Source organism: Cebus imitator, unplaced genomic scaffold (assembly GCF_001604975.1).
Source record: "Cebus imitator isolate Cc_AM_T3 unplaced genomic scaffold, Cebus_imitator-1.0 Scaffold31, whole genome shotgun sequence".
Classification (NCBI taxonomy): Eukaryota; Metazoa; Chordata; class Mammalia; order Primates; family Cebidae; genus Cebus; species Cebus imitator.
This window is the reverse complement of record NW_016107346.1, coordinates 9,746,455-9,759,472: the sequence shown is the minus strand read 5'-3', so window position 1 is coordinate 9,759,472 and position 13,018 is coordinate 9,746,455. Positions and strand designations below refer to the sequence as shown.

General features: G+C 50.9%; 2 protein-coding genes across 3 annotated transcripts in view; both read right to left on the bottom strand.

The window, feature by feature from the left end:
* Positions 1–2,766: 2,766 nt before the first annotated feature.
* On the bottom strand, positions 2,767–9,550 carry ANKRD23 (ankyrin repeat domain 23). The gene is made up of 9 exons (XM_017524099.2): positions 8,910–9,550; positions 7,361–7,507; positions 7,050–7,178; positions 6,136–6,261; positions 5,805–5,903; positions 5,619–5,717; positions 5,375–5,473; positions 5,107–5,205; positions 2,767–5,020 (listed from the first exon to the last, which is right to left on the bottom strand). The coding sequence occupies exons 1-9, from the start codon at positions 8,934–8,936 to the stop codon at positions 4,925–4,927; spliced, it is 921 nt and encodes a 306-aa protein (XP_017379588.1). The 5' UTR covers positions 8,937–9,550; the 3' UTR covers positions 2,767–4,924.
* ANKRD39 (ankyrin repeat domain 39) overlaps positions 7,370–13,018 on the bottom strand; it is a 15,103-nt gene continuing 9,454 nt past the window's right edge. Inside the window, exons 4-5 of one of the 2 annotated variants that reach the window (XM_037736946.1) lie at positions 11,600–11,775; positions 7,370–7,507 (exon numbers count right to left, since the gene is read on the bottom strand). In XM_037736946.1, the coding sequence (XP_037592874.1) occupies positions 11,632–11,775 (144 nt within the window). In that variant the 3' untranslated portion in view covers positions 7,370–7,507; positions 11,600–11,631. Of the gene's footprint in view, positions 7,508–11,365; positions 11,776–13,018 lie in introns of those variants that run through there. The other variant, XM_017524100.2, reaches the window with a different exon arrangement.

The following is a 13,018-nucleotide window of genomic DNA, read 5'->3' as shown; positions in this document are numbered from 1 at the left end:
GCATTTTCAGTTGTTTTTTTTTTTTTTTTTTGTAGGGACAGATTTCACCATGTTGTCCAGGCTAGTCTTGAACTCCGGACCTCAGGTGATCTGCCTGCCTTGGCCCCCCAAAGTGCTAGGATTACAGGCGTGAGCCACTGTGCCCGGCCTTTTTTTTCTTTTTTTTAAAGACAAGATCTCACTCTGTTGTTGCCCAGACTGCAGTGCAGTGGTGTGATCACGGCTTGCTGCAGCCTCTACCTCCCTGGTTCAGGCCATCCTGTCACCTCAACCTCCTGAATAGCTGGGACTATGGTTGTGTACCAGCACACCCAGCTAATTCTTTTAATTTTTTGTAGAGATTGGGTCTCATTATGTTGCCTGGGCTAGTCTCAAATCCTACGCTCAAGCGATCCTTCTGCCTTGGCCTCCCATAGTGTTGAGATTATAGGCGTGAGTCACCATGCCTGGCTTTGAGATATTTTTAGATTCACAGAAAAGTTGCATAGACCTTTCACCCAGCTTCCCCTAATGTTAACATCTTACATATAACCTTGGTACATTTGTCAAAACTAAAAAAATTAACATTGGTGCAATCATACTATTAAAATAGTACAGAATTTATTTGGATTTTATCAGTTTCCCAATAATGTCCTTTTTCTGCTGCAGCAGCCAATCCAGGATGCTATGCTCACTTAAAGCTATTGCTTTCTTTTTTTCTAACTTTATATTTTGAAATAATTTCAGATTATAGGAAGTTGTAAAGATAATGGTCCCACACACCCTTCCTCCAGTTTCCCTCCATGGTTACATCTTACATGATTGTAATGCAGTATTCCAACCAAGACTTAGACACTGGTGCAGTGTGGGTGGACAGTCCAAATCATTTGTCACATGTACATTTGTGTAACTACCACTGCAATCAAGATAAAGAAGTGCCATCCCCAAAAGGATCTCCCCCCACCCTCCCTAACCCTTGGCAACCACTAATCCTTCATCTCTTATTTTGTCATTTCAAGAATGTTGTATAAATGGAAGCATAGTGTGTAAGCATTCGGGATTGTCTTTTTTCACTCTCATTCTTGGGAGATCACCCAGGGGTTGCATGTGTCAATGGTTTGTTCCTTTTTATTGCCGAGTGGTATTATTCCATGGTATACGCATTGGCCCCCTGAAGGACACCTGGGATGTTTCCAATTTTGGGCTATTCCAAATAAAGCTGCTATGAATATTCTTGTATAGGTTTCTGTGTAAAGATCAGTTTTCTTTGGGATAAATTCCAGGTCATATGGTGGTTGCAAGTTTTCTTTTTAAAACAAACTGTTGCCGGGCGCGGTGGCTCAAGCCTGTAATCCCAGCACTTTGGGAGGCCGAGGCGGGTGGATCACGAGGTCAAGAGATCGAGACCATCCTGGTCAACACGGTGAAACCCCGTCTCTACTAAAACTACAAAAAATTAGCTGGGCATGGTGGCACGTGCCTGTAATCCCAGCTACTCAGGAGGCTGAGGCAGGAGAATTGCCTGAACCCAGGAGGCGGAGGTTGCGGTGAGCCGAGATCGCGCCATTGCACTCCAGCCTGGGTAACAAGAGCGAAACTCCGTCTGAAAAAACAAACAAACAAAAAAAAAAAAACTGTCAAACTCTTATGTCCTCACCAGCAACCTAGGATGATCGTTTCCCCAGATCCTCCGCAGCACTTAGTGGTGACATGTTTTTACTTTAGCCTTTCTGACAGGTGTGTCATGATGCCTCACGGTGGTTTTTCATTTGTGTTTCCCAGTGATGGACACCTCCTGTGTTTCATTACAGTGGAATATCCCTGTCTTTCACCCATTTTCTGATTGGATTGTTTCTTTCTGTTGAGTTTGAGAGTTCTTGAGATTCCTTTATGAGATTTTTGGTTTGCATTGGTCTGTAGCTTATCTTTTCACCCCCATCCCCTTTTTTTTCTGAGACAGAGTCTTCGTCATAGGGTGGAGTGCAGTGGCACAATCTTGGCTCACTGCATACATGACTCCTGGATTCAAGCAGTTCTCCCGCTTCAGCTTCCCAAGTAGATGGGATTATCACCACACCCAGCTAATTTTTTGTAGAGATGGGGTTTTACTGTGTTGCCCACAGCCAGTCTTGAACTCCTGAGCTCAAGTGATCTGCCCACTTCAGCCTCCCAAAGTACTACAATTACAGGTATGAGCCACCTCACCCAGCCGTCTTTACCCTCTTAACAGGGTTTTATACGGAGCAGAAGTTTTCAGTTTTGATAAAGTCCACCTTACTGATTTTTCCTTTATGGACTGTTGCTTTTAGTGTCACATATAAGAACTCCACCTAGTCTTAGATCCCAAAGATATAGTCTGTTTTTTCCTAAAAGTTTTATAGTTTTACATTTAAGTATGTGACCCATGTTGAGTTAATTTTTGTATAATGTGTAAGACTTAGGCCAAAGTTCTTTTTTTTGGCCTGTAGATGTCTAGCTGCTCCAGCACCGTTTGTTGAAAGGTTGTCCTTCCTTCACTGAATTACCTTTGCAGCTTTAAGTCAGCTGGGCATATTTGTGTGGTCCTGTTCCCAAACGTGTTCTCCGCTCTATTGATCTGTACATCTGTCCCTCTGCCAGCATTGCACTCTTGGTTCGCATAGCTATATAGTAGGTCTCGAAATCACACTGATTATTCTTTCTCAAAATATTTTCGCTACCAGTTTTTATATGAATTTTAGAATAACATTGTCTACATCCACAAAACATCGTCTAGGATTTTGATAGGAACTGCATTCAACCTGTATGTTAATTTGAGGAGAATTGGTATCTTTATTGTGTCTAACAATCCAGGAACATGGCATGTTTATTTAAATCAGATTTCATCAGGTTTTGTAATTTTCACCATACAGAGTCCTTGCATGTTTTGTTAGATTTAAACCTAAGTATTTCATTTTTTAAGCAGTTGTAAACAGTACATGTTTTTAACTTTTGTGTCTACATGTTCATTTCCAGGAGGTAGAAACAGGTTTTGTGAGTTTATCTTGTACCTGAGATTTTGCCGCACTCCTAGGTGTCTGCTTTCCATAGAATCCTAGAGTTCCCCACGTAGACAAGTGTGGCCTCTGCATGAGAATACCTGGGCCCTCCCCTCATGGCTTCTGACTTAGGGTCTGGACAGCAGGACTTTTTAAACCTTCCTGCTGCTTTGACCTTGTCGTCAGTGAGCTGAGCTGCCTTAAGCTCAAGAGCCTAGTGCTGGGACCCTTCATCCTTCCTACTGTGTGCTCAGCCTATCTTGCTGTCGCCCGGCATGGCTAGCAGGCCTAGGCCCTACCAAAGTATGGGCTCCCCCCAGTCCAGGAAAGACAGTTAGGCTGTAATGGATATCCAGTTTTAATGAACAGAAGATACTGATCAGTATAAAAAGGTGTGTTTGTTTGTCACTGAGGTGTCCTCATTTTCTAGATGAGGAGTTGTCTTCTTCTTGATCTTGAATGCCTGCTTTGCCACAGCACCAGCATCTGGGTGCACGCTGGCTTTGTCGTCACAGGGAAGGAGCTGCGCATGGAAAGGTGTGTGCCCCTAGTGTGGAGCACTGGTCAGCTTTTCCGCATAGTAACAACAGCCTTGTTCTGGGCCTGAGAAGGCCACCAAAGGTAGACTAAAAACCACGGCCAAATGCCTATCAACCCAGTTGTACCTAATGTAACCCAGGACCCATGTGAGGGAGGCTGAGCTTGCAGCTTTCAGCCCTTCCCTCAGCCTGTGGTTCTCAGATGAGGGCAGAGCTTGATTCACTTTCTGGCATTTAGGGACCCAGCCCCGCCAGCAGTACAGGTCTACACCAGTGAAACTTGAAACATACAGCCAGTGGCAGAGGAAGAAGTCTAGGGAGCTTGCGTCCTTAGACCACCAGGGAGCAAGGGACAGGGAGGGGGGCCCTCGCCTTCCTCTGCTTCTCTGTGGGCTGGGTTCAGAGCCCCTCAGTGTCCTGGCCTCTGAGGTGGGATCAAGCAGGGTGGGTACAGCTGCAGAGTTCCAGGCAAGACCTCTAACTCCAGTACCAGGGACATAAGGGCACATAAGAGCCTCAGGCAAACTAGGGTTACGGGCCACTGCCCCGAGTTGAGTGGGCCACAAGCAATCCCCAGTGCCCAGGCACTTCCCCCATGAGAGCTACCAGCAGGCGACAGTGTGCCAGGCCAGCCTGAGCGGGGCCAGTGCAGTGGGTGCAAGGCTTCTCTCAAACACACACTCCAGCTGATCAGTCTTAGGGCTTCTGAGGCAAGCTGGTGGGTCCTCGACTTCTGTTGCTGTGAGACCTCACACCTGTTGAGCAGCCTGCGCCAGACGGCCAGAACCCACCTCCAGAGTCCCTACGACTAAAGTTGTCTAGACACTGCCAGGGTTGCTGCTGACAGGAATGGAGTCCCCGGAGAAAGCCCTGCCCATGGGCATCTGCCAGCGCAGACCGGCCTGGCCCTGCACGGCCTGCCTCCGCTGCCCCTTGTACATCTTGGATGGCATCTGCTGGCCACAGGCTGAGTTCACACCAGCAGAGACTGGCCCCAGGGAGAGCAAGGCAACCCCCTAACCTGGGATGAGTGGACACTGAGGACGCCTGGACCCAGCTCTGGGCGGCCCCAGCTCCGGACTGCTCCCTTTGGGCTCTGCCCTTGGCCCCCACTCCTCCTCTCATCTGGAACCACACTTTCCCCTGCCTCTTGCTCCCGGCAGGGAAGCTGACTCCCCTGACACTCGAAGCCAGGGAGGCCTCTCTCTGAACGCTGAGCCCGGTGTTGCACCTCACTTCTGCCAGGGCTTCCTCAGATGCCCGAGGAGGCACAGCCATGAGAAAGGAGGAACTAGAGCTGAGGGCAGGAACCACAGAGACACAGATGCAGGGGTGGGGCGTGGAATGGAATGGTGGCAGTGCGTGAGGCATGGGGCTGCCGTCAGCACCTCAGCACCTGGTGCGGGGATGCGCCACATGGGCCTGCAGGGCCTCCCGGATGCTGCGCTGCCAGTCTCGAGCCAGCTGCGCTGGGGTCACTGAGGCCTGGGAGCAACAGTGTGGGTCAGTCCCATGTAGGTGCTCCACCTGCCCACCCTCAGGACAGGAGCTGGGGCTGCGCCTACACTCACCACATTTCGCACCCCCAGGTCGGCCCCGTAGAGCAGCAGCAGCTTCATGGCTTTGTAGCTGCCATGCCGCACAGCCTCATGCAGAGCCGTGTCCCCTTCCTGCTGAGAACGCAGGTGGTCAAGCTCCTGCCTCCGCATCCTGCCCTCCTCACATGGGAAGGTCAGGGCTGCTATCACTGAGCAGATAGCACATCCGGTCCTGGCTGGGGCTCCTCAATCCCTGCCCCAGTGGAACTGTCCAAGCAGGAAGACCAGTCACTTGCCTTACCTTATCCTGTGCGTTTAGGTGGGCGCCACACTCAATGAGGTGCTCCAGGCAGTCGGGGTGCCGGGTGCGCACTGCCACGTGCAGAGGGGTGCTCCAGATCTGAGAGCAAGTGGGGGTCAGTGCTGGGTCTGGATTGGCGAGGCCTCCCCAACCCACCAGATTACTTGCTCTCTTCTCCAGGAACTGTGTCCGCTCCCTGCTCCCTTGCATCGCTGACAGGTCCCAAAAGCGCTGTACCCCGTACCTTGTCCCGGGCATTGACCCGGGCTCCCTGGTTAAGCAACTGTTTGAGGATATCCAGATGTCCTCCACGGCAGGCCCAGAACACGGGTGTCCTGTCCAGCTGCAAAACCAAAGCATCCAAGCACTCAGAGATGCTGGGATGCTAAGCAGGGCATCGACCCGAGGCTGGGCCTTCCCCAGTCCTCACCAAGTCCCGAGCGTCCACTATGGCACCTGCTGCCAGCAGCTTGTTCACCAGTTGGCTGTGACCCTTCAGACAGGCCCAGTGCAAGGCGGTGCGGTGGAGCTGGAGGCAGAGACGGGAGATTAGGCAGAGGGAGCACAGCCACCCCTAATGACCTCACGGCGTCCCTTTCCCAAGGCCAGGTCCCTGAACGAAATTGCTGCTCCCTCCCCTCCCTCTGGAGGCACCATAAAGGTAAAGAGCCCTGCAGCCTCCTAGGCCAGGACTTGAACACAATGAAGGTGGTGCTCCTGCAGCTGCAGCTGCTGCCAGCCAACTCACCCCACTGTACTACCTTGTCATGGGCATTGGGATCCCCTCCATCTGTCAGGTACTTGTCAATCAGGGACTCCTGGTTCTCAGCAGCTGCCTTCAGGAACATCTCCAGGCCCACAGGCTCTACATGGGCCTGGGGCTGTGGCTAGGTCAATTGAAAACAAGACCAAATCACTCCCAAAGGCCACAGGTGCCCAAAATGGCACAGCTTCACCACCTGGCCTGCATGTCCTACACAGCCAACCGAGGACTGGCACACTGCTGGCTTGTACTAATGCAGTTTCTTATTCTAATCCCACCCCAAGAGATTGAATAGACAATGTGTGTGTGTGTTATGGATTGACTTGTTATCTCCCCAAGAGTCATATGAAGTCATGAAGTCCTAACCCCAGGTACCTCAGAATGTGACCTTGTTTGGAAACAGAGCCACTGAAGATGTAATTAGTTAAGATGAGGTCATGCCTGAGTATGATGGGTCCCTTACCAATACGACTTGTGTTAAAGTGGGCTCTAATCCAGTGTGACTGGTGTCCTTATAGAACGGGACACATAGACACAAGCGTGCACACAGAACGCCCAGTGAACATGAGGGCGGAGTCGGGTGATGAATCTGCAAGCCAAGGAATGCCAGCATCCACCAGAAGCCAGAGGGGCATGAAGGGATTCTTCCCCCACCGCTCTCAGAACCAGCCCCACTGACACCTTCCGCTCAGCCTTCCAGCCCCTAGGACTGCGAGGTGACACACGCCTGCTGTTGAGGCTGTCCAGGCTGTGGGACTTTGTTGCGGCAGCCCTTGTGGACACATCCATAGGGGCTCTGGAGTGGATTTCACTGGCTGTGTGGTCCTGGCCTGCTGTGCCTACTCCCCAAGCCCTTCCTCTGGAACTGGAGCCCTGGTGTGTGCACTGCCCTAGTCCTGAACTCCCACTCACCTTAACCAGGGGCTCAGGTTTCTTGGGGGGGACTCTGCGTCTCAGTCTTTTTTCTCTCCGTCTTTGAACCAAGTTTTCCAAGTCAGCCAGATTATCCAGATTAACTCTGGAACTGCTAAATCTTTCCAGCTGGAGCAGAATGTGAGCAAAAAACAAGACCATGCCAGCCATCAGCCACTGGTCAAGAGACCTCTCTGCCCTGCCGACAGGAGACACCAGCTTCTCGCCCCACCAGAGCCCCTCCAGGCCTCACTGCTTAGCCGGCCTCAGGGATTAACCACCCCCCAACCCCACCCCTGCCCCTGTCTCACTTTTCGCTTCTTTTCTTCTTCCAATTTCAGCTTCTCCCGGGCCACAGCCTCTTGGGGGCCCCTCCTCCAGTCACTAGGCCAGCCTCTAGGGTCAGGAACTCCATGTCCAAATCCCAACACTTTCCCTTCATCTCTTTCTCCGCTTACCTGTAGGAATAGTATATGAGTACCGAGTCAGGAAAATTGGAGGAACCCTCTTTAGAAAACAGCTGTGCAGTACCAGGGAGCTATCTGACAAGGGCGGATGTCACAAGGCTGGTGCTCGGGATGGGAGTCAGCCTCAAAGCCCTGGCAGTCCGGAGTGCTGGCAAGCTCCTTCACCCTGTGGGTGCTGCTGGCTCCACAACTGTGGCATCAGGTTGACATCAGCTGACACCCAGGGGGACAACAGATCTCCACCTACCCTGCTCCTGTCAGCAGGAACACGGCTAGGGGGACAAGAGGCCACTATCTATTTATACTGCTGGGCATGTGTCCAGGTGGCCTCAAGGCAGATGACACCTTAGCTTCCCCCATGCTGTTGTCCTTATTCCTACCAGATCACACCTACTGCCACCTGACTCCAAGGTCAGAGGAACAGAGGAGAAGCCCCCATGGTAAAATTCTAAATGCCTGGGTTCAGTTCAGCCTCCTTTTGAAGCTACATTTAAGCTCAAACACTTTAAACACTTGCCTAAAGGAGTTGTGAAGGTTTTAAGTTATTGGGACCTGTGCCTGGGGCAGAGCCTCTGCAGCAAACATCCATGTTGTCTCCCGCCAGGCCCCACCTCAGGACTTCAGGAGCTGGGGAACACTGAGGAATTGGCATGTTGTGGGGAAAGAACAGGCTGGAATGATAGGGTAACAGAACCTAGGGCTTTCCAGCCAGGCAGAACCATATTCCTTCTAAAGAACGCTAGCAACCTAACACTTCCCTGCACTGGTCTCCTGGCAGAGGCTGCACCACACACCCTCCATGCCCCTCCTCACGCAAACTGACATCCCTAAGCACCACTGTTTCTCTCACTGCCCAGGATGCACAAAAGCACCATTCCGCATCCCCGAGGCAGCCAGGCCCCTTGGCCATTTCCAGAGCAACAACTATCATGATGCTCCAATATACCTGCATCTTCCAAAGTAATCTGCCATTACCCGTTCCTCTTTCGCCATCACCATCCAGGGCAAAACTTACTGAACTCAAGGATTTTCATGTCTCCTTTCCCCTTTGACTTTTTCCCTCACCCCCTCAGCACCTCACATGAGCACCCAGCAGACACCCAGAAGAACTGCACGCTCAGCCGGGTGTGGTGGTTCACGCCTGGAGTCCCAGCTACTCAGGAGACCCAGGTGGGAGGATCACTTGAGCCTGGGAGTTTGAGGCCAGCCTGGGCAACATAGCAAGACTCCATTTCAAAAAACAGGGATTTTTATAAAAGAACTGCATGCTTCCTTTCTCCTAAGACTTGACCCTCGCACCACAGAAAGAAGCTGCCAGCGCTCCTCTAGCCAGACAGCCTCCTCCTGCCAAGCCAGTCCCTGGGTGCCTCCCGCCTCCGTCCCACATCCTTACCAACTGCTGAATGCTGAGGAAGTCCATGGTCCCCCCTATTCCTCACACCCCTCAGTGAGAAGAGCTGAGCTGCTCAGCCCTTTATAGAAGCACCTGGGGGCGGGGAGGGAAGGACTGGCCCAGAGACTTGCGCCTGGGCCAGATGACTCTGGGACTCTGTCACACCAACCAAAATACCAGTCTGGGAATGCAGCCCACTGGGGACACGAAAAGGACCTGTTTGGAGCTGAGTTGGCTACATCCTCAGACATCCACTCCCGCATCTCTGCCATGCCCCACACCTACTCGGGCTATTTAACCAACAAGCTGCTAGTCCAGATTCAGGTGAAATGTGTCCCCTCTCCTTAGATGCCACTCGTAAAGAAAGCTCAGCCTGGACCTCCATGTTGTAGGGCCGTCTGCCTGCAAACCTGAAAGCCCAGCCTGGGAGGCTGAGCAAGGAGATCATAAGCTTGAGGGGATGGTCAGGAGGGCAGGAGCGGCCAGCCTATAGCCTCAGCCCTCCTGGTGGCCACACAAGGAAACTGTGACCTCCCAACCTGCAGTTTCAAGGATGCCCTTCCCTGTGCCCCTGGGCTCCCCTGCTCCTCCCCCAGCGCTCTGAGAGCCCATGGCAGCTACCCCAGCTCCAGAGCCAAGCTTGGTGCTTGTCCTCAGGCCTCTGGAAGTCCTTTCCGCCCCTCCACAGGTTCCTACCAGACGCTCTCCAGGGAAGGAACAGGCCTCTCCACAGGGAAGAGGAGACTGATCTGCGCCAGGTCCCAGGATGGAATAGTAACCATGAAATCTAGCCACAGAGCAATGTGTCTCAAGCCACCAATCAGCTTTCCTAATTCTCCTCAGGAAGCCAGGAACACCCTTCACCCAGCTGGACCTTGAACTCCACCTTGGCCTTTGCAAGGAAATCAGATAGCCAGTAAATAAGACCACAGAATCGGAGCAACCTGAGCAGAGATGACCAGGGCACAAGCAGGGAGAACTGTGGCCAAGGACGGTCACAAGTCCCAAACGGCTGCCCAGCTCCCAGAGCTGGCCTCTGGGAAGGGCTTCTGCATTTTCAGAGAACTCAAGGAAGGGCAGAGCTTTCTTAGAAAACTCAGCTTTGTTTTTTTTTTTTTTTAATTTTGAGACAGTCTCACTCTGTTGCCCAGGCTGGGAGTACAGTGGCGTGATCTCGGCTCACTGCAACCTCTGCCTCCTGGGTTCAAGCAATTCTCCTGCTTCAGCCTCCCAAGTAGATGGGATTACAGGTGCCTGCCACTATGTCCAGCTAATTTTTTGTATTTTTAATTAGGTTTTACTGTGTTGGTCAGGCTGGTCTTGAACTCCTGACCTCAAGTGATCTGCTGGCTTTGGCCTCCCAAAAGTGCTGGGATTATAGGTGTGAGCCACTGCGCCCAGCCAAAAACTCAGTTCTTAGGCTAAATTTAGGGTGCTTTTTCAGACAAAGATGTTCCTTGCTTTTTTTTTTTTTTGAGACGGAGTTTTGCTCTTGTTACCCAGGCTAGAGTGCTCACTGAAACCTCCACCTCCGAGGTTCAAGCAACTTTCCTGCTTCAGCCTCCCGAGTAGATGGGATTACAGGCATGCGCTACCACACCTGGTTAGTATTTGTATTTTTAGTAGAGACAGGGTTTCACCATATTAGCCAGGTTGGTCTCGAACTCCTGACCTGAGGTGATCCACCCTCCTCAGTCTCCCAAGTGCTGGGATTACAGGCATGAACCACTGCACCTGGCCTACTTCCATGTATAGATCCATACATTTATACTTGATCTTAACCAAAAGGCTGAAAGGCAATCACATTCTACAGGTGTGTCCTGTGTGAAGAGGGTCCCACTGTGGACACAAGCAGCACTCTCCTGTCAGCAAGCTGTGCTCTGCTGCATGGCAGAGAACTTGGGTCTGCAGAACTCAACCACTCCCTATCAGGGAGGAGTTGGTTCTCTCAAAGAAGAAAAAAAAGTACATATATAAAACAAAGGATCAGGATCTAGAATATAAACACTCCCATAAATCAAAAAGAAGCATTTCTAAAATTGGCTTGGGCAGGCAGCTCACAGAAGACACAGGTGCTCAAACCAGCAATGAAAAATGAAAGCCACAGCCCTTTTTCCCATCGGACTGTTAAAATGAATGAAATCATGGTATGTGTGAAGGGCTGATGAGGAGCTGGGGAATCAGGCCTCCCCGAGGCTGGTTACCACGTGCCAGGCACTCTCTCGAGGGCTCACCCAGTGCACACTCACCTCATCCCACGATGACTCTGAGGCAGGTCCTATGAGAACCATTCTCATTGCAAAAGAGAAAACGGAGGGGCAGACAGCTAAAGTGACTTTTACCAAGGGCATTCAGCTAGAAAGCAGCTTGTCACATAGTCCCTATTTTCTTCTAATACTTACATAGTTTTGTGTTTTTATATTTAGATCTTTAATCTTGTAATTTATCTTGGTGTGTGGGATGAGATAAGGATATAACTTTATTTTTTTCCAAATGAATAGATGTCTCATATGAACTAATTTAGAATATGATCATCTGTCCAGGCTTAAATACTTTCAGCCACACCAAATCTACTCCCTCGCTTCCACAGTGACCAAACTGGGGCTCTTCCCGGGTCATCTGGCCTCAGTTCCCCGCCCAGTAGCATGGATGCTGACCAACGCAGGGGCTTGGAGAACTGGTCTGTGTACCCTTGAAAGGCAGCTGGAGGCAGGGTGCCGGCTCAGCTGGATAGCAGGTCCTGCAGGTCACTGTTGCAGGGCAGCAGGTCACATGCTAGCCGTGCCTTTCGGTCCCGGACGGCCTTCAGGGCTGGACTGTGTTGCAGGAGGAGGGAGCAGATGTCTCCGTGACCCCTCTCAGCAGCCTGCAGAGAGAGAGGCCGGAATCAAAGGGCATACCCCACACTGGGCTCTGCTCTTTCTTGTTCCACCTTCAGGGACTTCTTCCTTCTAAAAAAGGGGCCTCATGGAAATAGAGACACAGCTGTTTGAGTAGATTTCTCTTAATTCCCACCAAATCCCAATGACTTTATACATATTTGTGGAGTATCCCAGTGCCATTCTCGCAGTTAGCCTCGGCTTTTCTTTATTGTGTCCTTTGCCAGATTGGCCATTCTTGTCTTTGGCCAAACCTACACATTAAAAACAAGGCCTGGCGCGGTGGCTCACGCTTATAATCCCAGCACTTTGGGAGGCCAAGGTGGGTGGATCACCTGAGGTCAGGAGTTCAAGACCAGCCTGACCAACATGGAGAAAACCCATCTCTACTAAAAATACAAAATTAGCCAGGCATGGTGGCGCATGCCTGTAATCCCAGCTACTGGAGAGGCTGAGGCAGGGGAATCACTTGAACCCGGGAGGTGGAGGTTGCTGTGAACTGAGATCATGCCACTGCACTCCAGCCTGGGCAACAAGAGCAAAACTCTATCTTAAAAAGAAATAAATACATACATACCTAAAAAAATAAAAACGGGTACAGCACCTTGTATCTCCAGGCATCACTCACAAACCTGCATATATCACCTACAGGGAGTTGCGCTTTGTGGGCACAGGAGGCACCAGACACGGCACCCACCCTTTGGGAACTTTTGTTTATTTTCTTATATTTAAAATTTTTTATCTTTATGTTTTAGAGACAGGGTCTTACTCTGTTGCCCAGGCTGGAGTTCATAGTGCAATTATAGCTCACTGCAGTCTGCAATTCCTGGGCTCAAGTGATCCTCCTGCCTCAGCCTCCCAAGTAGCTGAGATTACAGCCACTGCACCTCCTCTACACTTGGCTAAAGTTTAAAAAATATATATATTTATTTTGAATTTTAAAAAATAGAGACAGGGCTAGGTGTGGTGGCTCACGCCTATAATCTCAGCACTTTGGGAGGCCGAGGTCGGCAGATCACTTGGGGTCAGGAGTTCAAGACCAGCCTGGCAACATGGCGAAACCTCATCTCTACTAAAAATACAAAAATTAGCTGGGCGTGGTGGTGTGCACTTGTAATTCCAGCTACTCAGGAGGCTGAAGCACGAGAATTGCTTGAACCTGGGAGGCAGAGGTTGCAGTGAGTCGAGATCATGCCACTGCACTCCAGCTTGGACGACAGAATGAGACTC